This window comes from Netta rufina (genome assembly GCF_964035555.1).
Source record: "Netta rufina genome assembly, chromosome: 6".
In the NCBI taxonomy this organism is placed as follows: Eukaryota; Metazoa; Chordata; class Aves; order Anseriformes; family Anatidae; genus Netta; species Netta rufina.
The window spans coordinates 25462210-25481011 of NC_140129.1; the positions used below are offsets into that span (position 1 = coordinate 25462210).

At 40.7% G+C, this 18802-nt stretch overlaps 1 protein-coding gene across 3 annotated transcripts in view; it reads left to right on the plus strand.

Moving 5' to 3' along the window:
• ADCY5 (adenylate cyclase 5) overlaps positions 1–18802 on the plus strand; it is a gene marked incomplete at both ends in the record, with an annotated part of 211880 nt that overhangs the window by 176069 nt on the left and 17009 nt on the right. For all 3 annotated transcript variants that reach the window (XM_084289672.1, XM_084289671.1, XM_084289673.1), the window contains 4 exons: positions 6006–6028; positions 10504–10648; positions 12329–12426; positions 15255–15342. In XM_084289672.1, the coding sequence (XP_084145798.1) occupies positions 6006–6028; positions 10504–10648; positions 12329–12426; positions 15255–15342 (354 nt within the window). The remainder of the gene's footprint in view (positions 1–6005; positions 6029–10503; positions 10649–12328; positions 12427–15254; positions 15343–18802) is intronic.

The following is an 18802-nucleotide window of genomic DNA, read 5'->3' on the forward strand; positions in this document are numbered from 1 at the left end:
GGCTGGTTATGTTTGGATGTGGTCTGACTACATCTGTGCTGTTCTGATTAGAAGGCTATTCGACAGCAATTTCTGTAGAATTGTGCTGTTTGTCATCATTTGGAGTGTAGAGATGAAAGCACAGAGATTAAGGAGCCAGGAACTAAGTCAGAGCATTCCTACGACTACCTATTTTTATCTTTTCTGTTTTGCAAGGTATGGTCACTGCTCACAAGTGAGGCACAGAACCATTTCACTTGAAAATGTATCCTTGACCTGTAGAAATTTGGATTCAGACAGAAAACTGGAAAGTGTGAGCAACCTGCACTTCTCCAAGGTGTGAGCTCAGAGCCAGAAGTTAATTAAAATTAAGGTGGGAAAACCTATTTCAAAGCAACAATTTATGTTCTACAGAATATAAATCTGGTGGGCCAAATAAATCCATGTGGTTGGTCAGGTCCAGTCCAACTGCCATGGGCTGTGTACCAAATCATCTTCAGCAGAACAAAGTGAAGTGTTTCGCCATCTGTGAGCAGTGCAGAGGAATGAAAGTCTATTTATCAAGTGGGGTGGGATGCAGAAAGGGAGCACTTCAGCTTTCCTTTTCAGTACTCATTAGTCTATGCTCCAGCTATAGCAGACACACTCATTATATCTGTTTCATAAACTGGTTTTGTGCCAGTTTGTTGTTCTGCACTTAGATGCTTGTTAAATACCCTTCCCATCAGACTGTGTATTTTATGTGCCAGTTCTTTCTGGACTCTGGTATAGAAATTGCATTATTTCTGGCTTGAGTGCTTTAAAGTCCTTCAGTTTTGTTTCTGCGCTTACACCTAACAGCATCTGTCTTCCTAGCCTTGCCTTGTTGACCACAGGGACGAAGGTAGAATGTAAAACAGTACTGAAAACAGAGGTGAATAATTAGTTTTGCAGCAGAGCCATGCCAGGTTTGTTTTTAACTATGTCCACTCTGTGCCTGTCTGTCTCCTTTTGTGTTTTCCATGGTCACTGTAAAGCACCTGTGCTTTGTAAATTGGCCTGACCTCTTACAAACCTCATTTTGCCCCCAATCTTCTTGACCCTAAGTCTAAAGTTCTTTTGATTTCTGCTTTAAAATCATGTAAGTCCCATTTATTTGGGTCTTTGTGCTAGAGATGAGCAAAGGGCAAGCAAAATTAGTTTCTCTGACATTTTTGCCCTTACGATCTTTGCTGGAGTTGCCAACAAAGCTTTTAAGGTGGAATCCATGCGATCCAACCACGTTGCCATTAAGAAGGTCATAGAGCTCATCAGCCCCTCCACTATCTTATTTTTGGAGCTAACTGAAAAGTTAAAAGGATGTAAAGTCTATTCCACTTCTCTTTGCATATTTACAATATGTTAATAATTACAGCTAATGTTCTCAAAGTTAGACTTATTACTTCTAATGGTTCTTGATTCGAAGCATTATGGTATAGCAGTCAGCTTGTCATGGTTTTGACAAACACTTTATCATTCTATTTAAGGAATCTGTATTAATCTTCAAAGAAAAGGGCTTAGTTAATTTAGAAGTCAAGCAGAGAGATAGAAGTCATATGAGCTTTTAGTGCAATAGATATTCATAAAATGTCCCTCATAAAATTGTAGACCTTTGGGACAGATGTAGTAATATAACATTCCTTCTTTTTTTCCTTCTGCACGTCTACTCCCACTGAAGGATGGTCATTAAAAGTAAGTGCTTGTAAATTCAGAGCCACCTGACCTGCCATAAAATGTTTGTTTTTTAAGAATCCCACGTAGAAGAGAAGAAAGAGCAGGACTGTTCGTTGGTAGGTACTATTGCCTGTGAGGGAGCTGATTCAGCTAAGGTTGGGTTAATATTCCTGAATTCAGCAAGACAACTGTCTTAGTCTCAGAGCACTTATTAAATGCTTTTACCTTTACATTTGCAATCTAATGGCAGAATAATGCAGCCTCCTGGGGGAAGGGGGAAAATTCCGGTATCAGGGATATTTAAAATGTCATTGAATAAAAATTGCATGAGATCCTATATACAGAAGTCCATTAGCATGGCACTGTGATAAGACCCATCTCATGCCTTAGGTTTCCTTCTAGAGAAAAGGAATTCTGGCCTTAACAAGAGCTACTCCATCACCATGGTTGTGGAGCTATTCCTGAACTCCTGTGAACTCACATCTGTCTGATTCTTGAAGCCATCACCACTATTGCCATTTTCATTCCTGCTGACAGTTCCCAGCCTTTTCTTCATAGCACCCTGGAAAGCCATCGGCACTGCTTCAGCTTGCTGGGCACAGGTCCATGAGCAATCAAGAGGGGATTTACATACTTTACTCCAGGAATTGGCTTCTTCTCTTCCTACCCTCTTATTCCCTCTCTCCTAAATGGTAGGCACTTGATATTTATTGGCTATTTTTCCAATAGCATTTGGGCATTCAGGTTTCCATATATGTGTGTGCAGAAATGCCAGGCTTGGCATAGCCTTGGTGAGCTCAAACCCTTTCCATACCCGCGCAGGCTGGGTACAGCACTGCCCAGCACAGCTGCCCAGACTCCAGCAGGAGCAAGGACAGAAGAGGCCAGGGCTGCTTGCAGCAGCAACCCCCATTATTTTACTTTCCTGCTTGAGCTCCTTCACCTGGAGATGTTTCTGCACATGGGATGGAGCTCCATGCAGAGATACGTGAGCAAGGTCGGGGGAATTATTCCAGCAGTGGAGGCAAACCAACAGTATGGACATGGCCAGCTGTGCAGGATGGGCAGGGGAGGAAAGCTGTCCCTAGTGTCTGTGCTGTTTTGCCTGTCTTGAGGAACTTGTGATTTGTGGTCATTTTTCTACTATACCATGAGTGTGTTAATTCTTAGGAACAGAGACAAATCCACGTAGCCCATATTTCAAGATTGCAAGATTTCAATTGCAAGATTGACCATGCTTAGTGGTAATCCTGGGTATAACAGACCATTCCAATTCATGCAAGCAGCCCTATGCTAAGCTAAAGGGAGCAAATTGGAGCAAAGCATCCAAGACATCAAGAAATAAAACTGTTTGCTAGCTGTGGAAAAGAGAAAAGACCAGTGTGCCATTAGTGGCCGAGTCTCTTGCAAGGGGAAGGAAATAATTTAAGTGACTATTTTCAAATGATTCTTATGGACTAAGCATGCCCACAAAGCAGGAGGAGGTACAAACACATTAACCAGAGCCTAGGGGAAATTTCCTTTCCAGCCTGAAACACACGAGCAGCATGACACTGTGTGTGTGATATCTCCTCTGCTTAAAAGGATTCTTAGTATGCAGTTGAGAGACTGGTGCTTCAGTGGACAGGAAAAAAAAATCCTTGGTCAAAACCAGATGCTTGAGACATTTTTTGCTGTATCCTAGCAAAGCATTCCAATGCAAATAAGAAAGATCTCCTGTAATAAAATATCAGTTTTTAAGAAGCTGTTTTTTTGTTTTGTTTTGTTTTTTTGCATATGTGTTTTTTGGTTTTTGGTTTTGTTTTGTGCTTTTTTTTTTCTTCCTAAAATAATCTTGCAGACCTTTCTGCATAGCAATTCCATTTTTGGAAATTCTGCTTGAAGAGACTTTCTCATGAAATGGGAACATTTGAAGTGAATCATTTAATTTGCTTAACTTAAAGAGGTTCCTATTACATTTAATTTAAAGCTGATTCTCTCTAATTAAAGTTCAAGTCACTCTTAAATATTTAGCCTTGTTAGATGAAGATCCAGGAAATAAAATATAATAATCTTTCCCTTTTCCTCTTTTGCCTTACCTGAAGTATGCTTATTGTGAGTTTTTAGTTTTGAAACACCAATTTTGTTTGAGCTGCCAGCTTGAATAACTTCCAAGCTTCCAACTTTCAAGCACAAATTAGTATTTTAATTTGCAGAACTAGATCAATTAATTCTGTATTATTTTAGAAACTTTCATTACCACAGTTTTGCTGGCAGAGAGAAGCATGGGAGAATTAAATTAATGTTGATTAAGTGATCACTCATACAAATGACCAGCTAAACATACAGCCTACATGTATTTTCATACTTGAGATATTGTGAAATATTGGCATTTTTTGAGAATAACTTTGCTGAGGTTTCTTTGTAAATTGACCTGTTGGCCTGTATCCTCAAACATATGCACCTAGAAGGCAGGACTTTTATATCTGTACTTAGTTTCACAGCTTCATGAACAGTTTCTTAGCTGTCCATGAAAATCAGACCATTTTAGGGGACGCTCCAACTGCAATCAGTCATCCAGTTCCCATGTGGATAAGCTAGAAAATGTGAACTTGATGGCTATCTAATAAGCAAGTACTGTCTGTTTTCACATCAGTTCTCTCCCCCTCGTTTGTTGGCTGGTAGCTATCCATCTTCTGATGATTTTCTTATTTTTTTTAGCCTAACTGGCTATGACACTGGACAAATTACTGAGCATTTCGTCTCCATGATTAATCAGTGAGCTTTTGTTCTTGGCACTGTGTTGCAGCATCGCTTAGTGGATAAATAAATAAATAAATCAGATATTCCTGACAACTGTAAAATGATTAAGGAAAAAAAAAAAGACACATGACAAAAAGTTGAATGATCCCTTCATCACTGTTTAATGTGAAATCAAAAGTACATGTTTTGTTTGGCTTGGATAAGTGCACATGCTAACGTTGAATCAACATTACTGTTTCCTTCTTCCCACTGCACTTTAATCCACTGGTGGTTAGTACGCGGGACTGAGAGACTTCCTTCAGCTGAATATCAGAAGGGTTAAGTTGGAGTTGCAGTTTCTATTTTGAAATGTGGTTTTCATTTGAAACTGAGGATGTAAAAATGGGCATTGGTCTCAGTGAATCGCTGTCCTGCTTGTTGACCTTAGGGACCAGAGACATTTTTTACCCCTTGCCAAGCTGATGTCATTCAGGGACATTGTCGGATTTATTTCTGCCCATCGCCATAATGCCACAGCACTAACTCGTTGCAAGAGCAAAATCTGTTCTTTACGGAGAGGTCGATGTTCTTGTTTCTGACAGTGTCAGACAAGGCAGCTGCACAAAAGCTTCTGCCCAAATGGTTTGACTTGTAGTTATGCACCGTCAGGACAAACCTCAGTTTGCTCCCCCCAGCGTGGGAGAGATGCAGGTCCGGCAGCTGGAACATCTTCACATGCCCTAAGCGGTTCGGGCCTGAGGTCTCAGGGAGGAAAACAAAAGGAATGTTACATATCTCCCAGCTACATTTGTTTTATGTTTTGGAACACAAGGTACAAATCCCGTGCCTGTGTATTTGACCCTGTGTGTTAAATATACAACTTTTCTTAAATTCACTTAAATTTAAGGCAAGATATCAAAGGGCAGATTTTGTCTCAGCCTATGCAAAATGTCCATTTTCATGGCATTGGGTCTGATAGGTATGATAATGCTAAACATGTAAAACTGTGCCTCTATATGTATTTTTCTCTGAGTCCTTCCAGCCACTTAAACTGTGGATGACCTTTAAATACACACACTTGCTCAGTTCAGGTGGCCCTGACGGAATTATGAATATTTGGGCTATTGCAAAAATTATAAATAATTCCTGTAGTCTTATTCAAGAAAACATATTTCTTGTGTGCGTGCAGTGAGGGGAGATGGAAGGAGACCCCTTAAGGTTCCTACTGAAGAAATGAAAAGCAAAATGCATCCAGCTCCCTTAGCCAAGTCCTGACATCAAAAGGTGCAATTTTGTTGAATGAAATAGTTGTCCCATGTTATCAAGCCTGAGTTTTGTCTCTCAAACCATGTGTGCCGGCAGTCAGATGAAGCATTTCCCTTATCTTTACTTCCATCATTTTATATCTGAAGCCATGCATTTTTTCTAAAACTGTTCTGTCTGCCTGATGACATGGCAGCACAAAACATTGCCATGGGTTGGTAAGGCTCTCCATCCATGGCTAAAAAGTAAACGCTCTGAAAACTCCTCTCCAAAATGCCAATCTCGGGAATATTTTGTGTTCTCAAGGTCAGTCTGTTTCCTAACCATTGTATCCTTTTCCTTTCTTTCAGGGTTTTGAAGACCCCAAGGACAAGTAAGCAAATTTACTTCTGTCATATTCTGTTAATGTTTGCAGATTGTGTATTTTTTTTCCTCATATTAAAAAGGACAAAAATTAATGCCCAGCAGCCAAGAATAATGCCTGGGCTCCCCAGTGGCTTCTCCTGGAGGGACAGCCAGTCTGAGGGCATGGGTTTGACTGTGGATTCAGAGCTGCTACTGCCTCATAACATTTATTCATTTGTGTGGTTCTAACTGGCATTTGTGATTGAAACACTTTTGCTGCTCTTGCCCTGCCACCACTCACTATCCTTTAGTATTTGCTGTTTTGACAATATCCCGAGAACAAAGTCTTCATGTACAGCATGTCTAAAAATACTGAATGTCTCCAGCAAAACAAATTATTTATCTATTAAATGGCATATATAGTTCCTGTTTCATATATATATGTCTAATTATTACATATTACTTATTTCTATATATAAAAAATAAAGTCAAAAATGACAGCTTATTTTAAAGGGCAAATTCACACTTTCATGCTCTAAAATGCAAGCACATAAAAGCAGCATTTTCATTTTTTTTATATAGGACTTTAAAAAATGGTAAAGATAATTTAATAGGAGTGGTGTTTTTGTTGTAAAAAAAAAAAATACTTTTGGAGAAAAAAAAAAGCGGTCACTTTCTAACTTCCATAGTTGGACATAACAAAAAGATTTTCTGTAGTGAAGATATCTGTAATGATTTCACATTTATTTCTACTGAATGGCATTAATGTAAGTTTGCTCAGGGTGAGACAGGTGACAGTAAAAGAGACTGATGTCTGAAAGATGTTGTTCTTGCTCCTTATCATGTTTCTCAGGCTGCCAGTCAGGACTCAGCAGCTCTAGGTCAGCTAAATGCCTCTGTGGGCCCTAAGTCATCTACTTTTGGGAAAATTCAGATTATGATGGCAGAGCACTGATAGCAACTCCCTAAAAGGAAAGAGATGTGATAAGATTGAACATGGCAATACTAGGAATCATTCTCTCCTTCCCTTGCCCTTCAATACAAACTCAATTTTAATAACATTTAGCTCTGTGCACCCTGGGATGTTTTGCCAGTGGTACAAGGTGCCTAGGGAGAGTCTTACATCCATATCTGCTGTGAACTCAGTTGGTATTAGGTATACTTTGGAGAGAAAAGATGTAACAGATTATAAAAAAAAATAATCCTTAGGAATACAGAAATTTTAAGTATTCCTCATGAAATAGGATCTATCCTTATAGTTTGTGCAAGAGATCATAAATTCACCTGCCTTGGTGTTGGCCCACAGATGAGTCACTCAGCGAGTGAGGAACAACACCTCCACAGGTGCTCCAAGGACCATCATGTCTCTCCTCCGTCCTGCAGTTTGCAAAGGTTACTTGAGTTGTTATCGCCAATAGCTAAGCACTGGAAAGGATTGCTCTGTATTTACCAGTGCTGATTCAGTGTGACCCCGTCTTGTACAGATTGAAGGCTTTTTGCCATTCTGCTCAGCACCAAAAGAAGCTCCTAATTGCCTCAGATTCTCTTGATGCTGCAGTCTGTTTAATTCAGGGACAAAGGTTTGGAAAAAAAAAAAAAAAACTGTAGAAGGAAATGTTCATGGTGACACTGTCTAAAATCAGATGGCTAAACCATGTCAAGCATTCAGTCCAGTGCTTTCACATGCAGAAATACAGCTCTTCTCTGACAGCAAAGATGAGGCACCACAGATCTCTGAAAACAGGTCCTGACACTTACATGCCTAAATGCAGATTTAGTTATTGAATCTAGGCATGAAGCATTTAAAATTATGGCATACATGTAGTTTTGGCACTGGTCGCACTCTTCATTTGCAGAAAGTAACCGAATCAGCAGAATGTTTTTGGATTACTCTGAAGCCAGCATCTCTGGGTTAATTGCTGGCTTTCACATGTGCAAGCAGAGTGCAAAAGCTGCTCCGAGCTCTGTTCATGCTGTTCCTGTCCCTTGCAACCATTTTCTGTTGGCTGCATTTAGAGAGATCTCAGCAGTGCTTTTAAGAGGTGTTTCTGAAAGTTTCACAGGGGCCTGAAATCCCTGTTTTTCCCCCCACATGCTATCAATATATCAATAAGCATCTCAACATACAAATCTCATTTGTCTATGGCAGTACCTCAGCTCTGACTTACAGGCACTGCCTCCAGGGCTCTCCTTAGCATGGGAAAAAAATGTCTTTTGATTTAAAACATGCAATTATGAAGACGTACCCAAACTTTCTGTACAGCAATTAGTTGGGGTACAACAGGCGGGGTGCTTGGCTGCAGAGCCATCCCAGAAGCTAGGTATATGTAGGTTATCAGGCTTCCCTGCAGTTTGTGCGAGTGTGGCTGCCTCATGATGAGTGTCCCAGCAAGGTCACTTAAAACCTGCAGGCATGTTTCTATATAAGCTGCAACCACAGAAGTCATTGTAGTATGAGAAATGCCTTCCGCAGCATAAGAACGTTACAGAACTGGAGACAGCCAAAGCCAAAACCCCAGCAGACAATTTTTTTTCTCCTCTTCATGTTTTCCTGAGTGATGCTGTTGAACTGGAGCTCGAAATGTGACTGAGGTTCACCAAGATGCTGAGCTGACTTTTTTGTTCCACTTCTGGGGGAAAATGTATTGCCTCTCTCACATGTGGTATGAAAAGACTAAATGTGAATGGCCCACATGTGTAAATAACTCGCAGGATCTTGGAAGACATTCTGTAAATACAAAGCCTAATAATTTCCTTGCTCATTTTTATTAGTCCAGAAGACAGACTTGTGAGGACTGAATGAAAATAAGCAGCCTCTTCTTGAGTGCTTAAGCAGATGTGCTTCCTCTGAGGAAGCATCTAGAAGTAAATTGAATTTCCTGTCCTTCTAGGGACAAAACTATGTTTTCATTTCAAAGCAGAATATATGACCTTCAAGGAATTAAATAACTCTAGAGTCCAAAAGTAAAAACAACTCTGGACAAGGTGGTGTTGTGTGGCCACTGCTGGGACGCCGATGTGTTGGTATGGCCTAGCTGTGGTGTCGGCACTTCAGATGGCAGGCTGGGCAGGAGCAGGAGGGCAACAGGCCCATGGGCTCGGTCTGCCTTTCCCTTGGTGAGAAGTATGTGGCAGAGTAGGGACACGGAGTGACTCCACAAGTCTGGCTACATTCTATAAAAAGCTTTTGGAGAGCCTTTCCTCTGAAAAGGGGCCTTTAACCCCGAGCACAAAGTCACGTCCTGGTTTGCAGGCTACTGCAGCACAGCCTTGGGCATTGCGCCCTGTCCTGCAGCGCAAACAAACCCCCAGAAAACAAAGCAGTGCAGCTTCCCATCTTGCTCGTCAGACCCCGGGACTTTTCTCCAGAGTGCCGAAGGTGAAGGTCACACAACATGAGCTAGGAGCTGCATTCACATCGTGGGATTTGCACACAGAAATAGTTCTTCATTGGAATATGCCCCCACGCTACTTCTGTGTCCTTGGCAATCCTGTAAGCAGAGCAGAAAAACAGCGCTTCAGGATCAGCTTTTAATTTCTGCCTGTGGCTAGTTTTAAGGCAGGCCATTAAAGTGACAGCATCAAGTCATTAAAATCCTGTTAGATTTAAGAACTAGAGATTTTTGGGAAGTGCTTCAGGTTTCATGATACTCAGCGTGGAATGCCTCAGGGCAATTAAGTTTTCGGTGTTATTTTTTTCAACAGTATTTGAAAATCAGCCTCATTTTTCTGAAGCTGTATCGAAAATAAACTGGTGCTAAAGATTATAAGCAATTTAAAAATCTTCTTCCACATATTTGGAAAGCAGAATCTAATTTATGTTGTATTTTCTTTTGCTACCTTTTTCCTATCTCAAGTGAATTAAGTAAATATCTTAAAGACGGGAAATTTTATCTGGTTTATGTTTCTCTTACTCATATATAACTGCATAAAAGGGAGGCAGTGAGTAGTCAGGCCACATTTTTCCCTATGTTTGTTCTATGAACAACTTTTTTCTCAAAAGTGGAGAATTGTTCAAGTTCAGAAATTTTCACAGACATATTTACAGAAATGATTATTGAGAAGCAGTGAATGTGACTGGTTAGATAGATTATTTTGCCAGTTCAGGCAATAACAGATAGGACAGCAGGGAAATGCAGCAAAGAATAAGTCCAAGAACAAGAGGAGGGAAACTACTGCCTAATTTTGAGAAGGAAGGACAGTAAAGAGACTTCAAAGCAAGAAAACAGCTCCCTGATGGATGTAGTATAGGGGAAAAAAAAAGAAAAAGAAAAAAAAAAAAAAGCAAAGCCAAATAAATCCTTTCACTGGTGGACTGGCAATGAGCTCTACAGCTGGTGTAATTTTCCTCTCAGCTTATGATCCATTTTCAAGCTCAAAGTTGTCATAAGCAAAATGCCATTAACCTACAGTTTGTTATACAGTGAGATGATAACATGTGGTGAAGAGGGGGCAATTATCTTGTCCTCTTATGTTCTTTTTCTCTTTTTTTCACATCCTCAGGAATACACAGGAAAGCATGAACCCAGAAGATGAAGTGGATGAGTTTCTGGGCCGGGCCATCGATGCCAGAAGTATTGATCGGTTACGCTCTGAGCACGTCCGCAAGTTCCTCTTAACATTCAGGGAGCCTGACCTGGAGAAAAAGGTAATGCTAGCTAATACTGCAACTTGTCAGGCTTGCTGTGAGTTTTATTTTCCTGCATAAGGTCAAGATTTCATATCTATAGATTAAGTAAGGTTTTAGGTGTTGGACATAGGACCGTGGTCTTAAAAATACTGTGCTTCATCATGGAAGCCATAATATACACATCCCTAGAAAGCCACAGTCTGCAGGGAGCACTGGGCAGGAAAACACATGACTATGCAGTGATGAGCTGTAAAGGGAATACAGAATAAACCAGATTTGTTCCTCTGATCTTGAGGCATCCAAACTGAGCTTGTCCCCTTATCTCCTTCAAGTCACTGGAGGAACCTGCTTCAGCCTGCCTGAGATCTGACTCACCTCTGGAGGAACTTTTCCCTGCCACCCAGGGAGCCCCAGCTGCTACTGAGGTTCACTGGGTTGCAATCCATATTCTCTTTCTCTTTGGGAACCAATTTTAAGCAATAATTAGACTCCTCTCTGTCATACGGATTTGAAAGAGGAGAGGAGCAGACCTGGGGCTCCTAAATAGCTGATTGCTTCCTGATTTCATTTCAGTTATCTTTGTGTTGTGGTGAGGCAAAGGTCTTTTTACTTTCTGCATCTATCTAATAGAGACAACATCAGCTCTGGTAGGCAGTGAAGTTAAATTCAGTTAATTCCAGAGGCACCTGGCTGCTACTATTAAGGCTGCCATATGAACTGTTGTTTTTTAATTGCCCAGAGAAAGCTGAAGTTTACATTTTTATTTTTCCTTTTTTTTTTTTTTTTTTTTTAATCCAAATTCTTGGGATACTTGAGCGGTATTCAGGTTAAACTCACCATTTTATTGGATAAATCTTCAGTAATTAAGTTTGCACTAATTATTTCATTATTTTATTTATAAATACTCTTTCAATTACAAGAATTGCAACCTACTACAAAAGCAAACTTTTTCAGGATTTATAGCTGTTCAGTGAATTTGCGTGGGATTGAATAAAAGCACAAGCATGTAATTTACCCCCACTCTTTCTCTTCAATTTTATAGTTGAAAACTGCTAGGGAAATTAGTGGTTCACCTGTTCTGAGCACCTTTTATTTCTTGGTTCAAACTTTGAGACCGTCTGTACTGAGAACCATGCTTCAAGCTAAATAAAGGATCTTTGGGAATCGGATGCAGCTCCCATGTGACTGATATGATGACAAGTAGTTGGAGTGAGTGACTGTGTGAAAACCACAGCATCCTTGCACTATCATTAGAATGAGCCAAGCTGTCTGCACACACACACACACACACACACACAAAAAAAAAAAAAAAAAAAAAAAGGAAAGAATAAAAAACAAACACAAAGGTTTTCTCATTAGCAGCATTCATCCCTGTTGTAAACTTCCCATGAAAGAAGTTTATGTCTGATTATGATCACCTGGTATCCTGGTCCCAGTTAATCTGTTTCTGTTCCTCGTGTCCAAGTTGTGAATCCTGTCTCCATCCAGCTGTGTGGGTTTGTTCCCTGGCATCTTGGAGCTCTGTAAGGGTTCAAGCCCTCACAGCTTGTGCAGGGAGAAGGGGAATTTGTAATGTTGGTCTTTTCCTACCAACAGTGCTTTCCAAGGACCTAAATGGAAGCCAAGAACGAAGTTTTTGTTGGGAAAAGGCAGTCAGCCAAATTTCCCACTAACATAACTTTGCTTGCTTTTTTGCAGTACTCCAAGCAGGTGGATGACAGGTTTGGAGCCTACGTGGCTTGTGCCTCCCTAGTCTTCCTCTTCATCTGCTTTGTTCAAATCATAATCGTGCCACAGTGAGTATCTTTTCATCCCTTTGCTCCCATCTGCTCTCCTCCTGTATTCTGGCCTACTTTTCTTTGTTGATTTTTTTTTTTCTTGAGAGCTCAGAGCACCAAGGAGAAAGGAAAATGCTTAAATAATTCATGCTCAAGTGATGCATGGTGCTTATTGTTTTCACTCATTTCTAGTACATATTAAACTTCCTCACTGGCACGTGAGGATTTGTGTTTTGCTAATGTGATTCCTCTTACCATTTACCTCCATCTTAGGAAATTCATTTCAGCACATTTATAAGCCTGTGGAAAACAAATATCACTAAGCTGGAAGGATTGCCTACTAAGGCATAATATGCATTCACAACATGAAGCTAGTCTGTCCTCTTATCTAAATGCAGTAGGACAGAGAGGTGAAAAGGCCATCACAGCTTCCTTGCTCAGAGTGCTGAGGTCTCAGGGTCTACTTCAAAGGTGAGGTATAACCTGTTGTGTATTTATTCTTCTGGACTCAGACTAGCAATGCAAGAGGAAAGGTACAGAAGGCTACATGTGCCTAAGCTTTGGGTAGCTCACCCAGGATTTAAGGGATGCAGTCATTTCTTTGCCCAGGCAAGAGAGGGACTGGAGTGGAATAAGCTCCTCGGGGCTGTGGGGCACAGTGCTCTTGGACCACTGCAGTGTATTCCTGCATCTGAAAGGCACAGTGTAATCCACTGGATCTCTTCCAGAAGTGAGCTCTGCAGCCATGGTATTTCTTCTCAAAGAGCTCATAAAAAATCTCTTGAAATTAAAGCATGTTGGTATTTCCTGTGCTCTCATCTAGTAGCAATAATATATCATTCACTGAGCACTGCTGTGTTGGAAATAAATTCAGAGTTAGTCATTTTTAATCTGAAGGACAAGATCTCAGAAGCTCTAACAATGCTCCAAATTCATCTTCATTACAAGAAGACAAAAATTTTTTAAAGAGAGTTCCAGTACTATTGTCTGTCATTACAACTGCTCTCTACTTCTATTCACAGTGCAGTTCTTTTCAGAGTAGAGATTGGTTAGTACCATTCAGATGAGATATTCAGAAGGTCATAGAAATAGTGCGTGTTCTGATGTTTGAGGTCATTCACTCTCCCAGGCAAGAGGACATTCACTTCTGCTCACAGAAGTATCGGATCAGCAATAACATCAGTACAAATGCACTGTGTAAACAGACAGCTCCGCTTTGGGAATCTAGAGGTTCAACATTGAAACCAGATAAATTCCAGCAATTAATGCTAATGGCCAAAACTATTCTTTGAGAGTTTGGCCTCTTTAGTGATGAGGCTTACACTTTGGATCTGGTGACTGGATATTACTGCCTGGAGTTCACACATGCAGAGGCCCTCTACCAGCCTTTCTTGTACTCATCAAACTCCCTAAGCAGCCACCAAACTGTCTCCATAAAACCCAGTTTAACATTTAAATGACAACTTGACAGTTTCTGATCTGCAGCAACCATATGGCTGACTCTTTTGTATTATGCAGGAGCCAATCCCTCATGGCAGTGTGGTGTAAATGTCACACTGCTCCATCTCCTTCCTCGTGTCCTGTAATGGGGTGGTTATTTAATTATTTTGGTAAGTTTTTTAGCATTGTAAGGTAGCTTGGCCAAAGATAATTGGGTTAGAGAGTAAATAAAATTTTGTGTTCTAACTGCAGGTCAGATATACTTTCCCTCAACTTTTGGTTTGTCTTTCTTGATATTTCAGTTGCATAGTTTTGGTCTTCTGTTGAAGGTAACAGATAAGCGGCAACAGAAACCACAGGAGTGTATGTGTCACCATCAGGGCTTCATCAAAGACACAATGTGGAATTTGAATCTGACACTAGAGACAAAATGGCAGTGGTAATTTATGATGATAAAGAGGAATAGCTTTAATGAATTTCACAAAGGCTCAAACAGTGAATTAGCAAGTACAATTATCTTAGTAGTCATGAGAGAACACAGAGACCAGCTGGCTTTGGTGTGGTTAGCCTTAATGTCACGTTGCAAGAATACTTCCTTTAAATTATGAACAAGGCAAACTCCTGGGAGGGGGCCTGTCCTTTCATACTGAGACCAATCACTGTGAAATTGTTGTTGAATATCTTCATGATCAAAACACATCAAAATGCATAGTACAAAGTTGGCCCTGGGGTCCTGTTTGTACTTCAAAGTTGAGAGGAACAGAGAAAACAGAAGAACATCTCAAGCTGACCAGGCTAAAGCTGTTTTCCCTGTCTGTCCTCGTGCCATGGTTGCTTCCATCCCATACACAGGACAGAGCGCAGACATGGCAAAAATAGTTAGCTATCCCCACCAAGCTTTTCCCTTGTGTGTTCCCTCATAAAAAGCACCAGGTATCCCAGCAATTCCTGAAGCACAAATAAAGGGCACAAATAAGAGGGTTTCATCAGCTTAACATGAAACGTGCCTCCCCTGCAGATTTCACGTGCGCTCAGCCTCACTGCAGTGCGCAGCACACTTTCCTTCCTGAGGTCCCCTACCCACAGCCAGACAGGGCTGACCCATCATAACAGATTGTTCCATCATCTCCTCAAGCATGGGAGATATTTCTCAATCCCTCTGCTGTCACCCTGGCAGGAAGGTGATTGCTGTAAAAGATACAGCATTCTCTGCTCTGCAGCCTGCGTGAGTAATTCAAATAGGGCAGAGTATCTGTTGGTATTCAAGGCACCTCGTATCTCCTACTGCTATCCTAATTGGAAAGCCTGTGCAGTGTGTCATAGCTTGTACAAATGTCATAGTCTTGAGAGCAGAGCTGTAGCTCTTCTATATGATGTGCATTAAAAAGAAACCTCCTTGCTTTCAGCTCTACGTTTATGCTGGGTTTTTACCTGACCTGTTTCCTGATCCTGACCACAGTGGTGTTTGTTTCGGTCATTTACTCCTGTGTAAAGGTGAGTAACGTGGCTTCTTTGTAAAGTCCTTTGCCAAATCTAAGTGGTTCGGTAATCTGTTTCTTCAGCTAACATAGCATGTTTTGTTAGCCACCCTATCCACACTATGTGACAAGGGTTACAGAAAAAGCCTTTGATAAGACAGAACGAACTGCAAACAGATGTTAGGGTTGGCATGTCTTTAGCTCAGCAAGCAGTAATCACTCTGTGGATCTGCATGTCTATTAAGTCCCCTGCAGGCACTCTCATATTGATATAAGAACACATTTCCCAATGTGGAACAAAACACTGACCATTCGTTTCCTCCCTGTAAACTTCCTGCGGCGTAGCCTGTGTACTGTCCCCTGCTGCATATGCATGTTTGGGTAGGCAGATTATCAGAAGCAGAATATCATCAAGGAAAAATGTCCTGAGGGGAAGTAAAAGCCATAAACATATATAACTTTATCAGCCATTCTCAGATGACTATACAGAGCTTCCAGCATTTAGTGAGCTCTTTCTTGTAACTGGTTTTGGTAAGCAGAGAAATACATTGTGTGAAATCTGAAATCATGCTAATTATTGTTGGCGTTCTGTGGCAAAATGGCCATCAGTGCTTTGGAAAGGGTGATACACTCATCTTTTTCACACAAAGGTATTTGTATTAAAATGCTCATGCTAGTTGATTGTATCTGCTGTTTTGAGGTTACTTCCATTCCACACATGGAGATTCCATACATTCCAGTGTCTGAACCTGGAAAACATACAGATTCGGGCACCTCAGCACAAGCTCACCTTTGTTACTCAGAGCTTGGAATAAAATAGCTCAGAAGCATTAATTTTTCTGCAGAAGAAATAGTCAGGTAACAGATTATGTCAGACAGATGATTTGCCTCATTTTAGTTATCTTCTCTGTGCCATTTTTAATAGTTGAAGGTGGGTGCTTTTGACAGACTTACACCTTTCACATCTTTTTGATTTTTGAAAGTTAGATTTGAAGAATTAAGCTTTGCCCTCTCATTTAATAAGAGCTGTGAAAGAAGCTTCAGGTTATATTTGAACTTAACAGCTTATGGGGCTTCCCTTGGGCTCATGACATTTTTAAAGGGAGCCAAGTGCAGCATCTCATGAGTCCTGCTTGTTTACCATCAATGAGACTTGCAAGTCAGAGATAACAGTGCTAATAGAAAGGCTTGGGTCCCTTGAGCTGAGAAATGGTATCCACTGATGCCTGGTTATATTTTGTGTGTCCAGTACATGTGAAGGTGCTGTTGAGTGTCATTACTTTATGAACTGCGCAGAGCTGTGCTGGAGCCTATTTACACTGCAGTGTCACAGCAGAACCATCCCAACACACTGGCAGCCAGGCAGAGCCAGACCAGCACACCAGCTCACCTGTGGTGCTGTGCAATTACTGGGCCAAGAGCTGCAGCAGACCCAGACCCCTGAAGGATTCGAGGTGGCGGATTTGCCACGAGACAGATTTCAAAGTGCACGGTTGTTTGTCACACGCTGGCTTTTACAAGCTTAGACTGCCTCCATGTACTGACAGCAGCACTCACTTCTGGCATAATTCAAAGGTCTGATTTTGCTTTGGAGCTTTTTGGTTTCTTTAATATTATTACTTATCTTAATGATGAATTTAAAAGGCACATAGCATTCCTCAGTCCGTGACTGTGGGGAATGTTCAGTCTTGCTTTCTTTGCCTTGACCTTCCGAGTTCCTGTAGAAGAAGTCTGTTCACTGGTGCCTGCAACCAGTTTTAGTCTGCTTTTGCCTCAGTGGACAGGCTTTGGAAACACAAGACATCGGAATGGATTCAGACTAATATCAGAATTTAACAGGATTTTATGAAGTGTTCTGAAAAGCGAGCTTTCAGCATTCTGTCATGGGCTCACAAGGTGCTCTTGTATAACAGTGAGGTCAGTGCCTTATATGCACAAATTGCAAATGTTGAAAACAGAGAGCTTTCTAGCTCCAGTACCTTTTTGATTACCTCATTTTAGTGCTCCAAATTAGCCTTGGCTGACAACATCTGATTAAGAGATGGCTTTTTTAGGGGACAGGTACTTCTGCTGTATGGTTGCGTTGTCAGCTACCTGTATGTTGGCAGCAGCTCCCAGCAGTTGCAGCCTACTTCTGTCATTGAAGATTTTGTTGTTTCACATCAGAGTTTTTTAATCAGCATGTTTACCCAGCCCCTGGTTAAGGGGTAGTACTTTATTCCTGTGCTGCACATTGCTTCAGGAAGCCTTTTTACAAATACACACAAGGAAGGCAGGTACTTTTACAGAACCTTTAGATAAAATTTTAAGACACAGAGATGTCAGCCTTATTTGTTTTGTTTCACACTCGGATGTGGGATAGGAAAGCATGTATTTTACATACCAGTGGTTTCTTCCATACAAAGTCAGAAAGCAGGTGTCCTCCTCAGGATAACAGTATAAGCATAACTTTTGCCTGCTTGCTGTGTTGTTATATGATAAGTGACTCTTTTTCCTTCCTTCCTTGTTGTGGCCTCTCCAACTCAGGCTTTGACAGTGGCCAGCAGGCTCTTTCAGGACAGCTTGATCACGTTTTATTTTCTTTTGCTGTCATTATTATCTTCTACTATAAAATTCTCCACGGACTAGAAGTTGATCCTGGACCTGCCAATGCAGCCAGCTTGGCTTTCCAAGTTTCTTCAGCTGTAATAAACAAGAGAGTTCCAGTTCTTCACTTTGATACTCCATGAAGACTTGGCCACCGTGAGATGGTTTTCCTTCCCAACAGAGTCTAAGGTCATGGGAACCAGGGTCCCTTTGCAAATACTCCACTGTCAGACATCTGTTTTGCTGCTAACTTATCAAGTTTGTATTCTTTCTTAAAATCCTTAACTCCTGGTATATAAACTGCTGTGTGGAATTTAACTTCTTGCATGTTCCTGGAAGCATGTGTGAGAGAAATTTCAAGTTATCCCTTAGTCTCTTTCAGAGATTAAGATAGGATTTTGCGACTGTGGTTTTGCATAGGGCCAGTTTGCCTACTTGTTTCTCTGTCTCCGAAGGCTGCACTAGAAGCTCCTATTTTATTTTTTTTTTCTTCTCAGGCAAGGGAAAAATACTTCTGAAAACTGTACTTTTTTATAGACTAATAAATCTCTGTGAAATAAGTTACATAAATGGACTTGCAACATCAAGTTGCCTGGAGATATTGTCTTTTACTCCAGAAGCATCTTAATGTACTTCGAAATGACTCAAAGGCTTTTATTACAAATTGAAAAATCAGAACTTAAAGACCTCCTATTTTTTTTCATCTCACAGAACAACAGCAATTGTCTAAGCAGTTTTCCATGTCCACAATATATCTTAAGAAGATAAAAAGGACAAATATTACTCTTCTGTCTGTGATCAGCTGTTACTGCAAAGTACAGTTTTTATTTATTTTTTTTCATGCAAATGAATGGATGATGTGTATCATTTTCAATGTAGCACTAGTATTT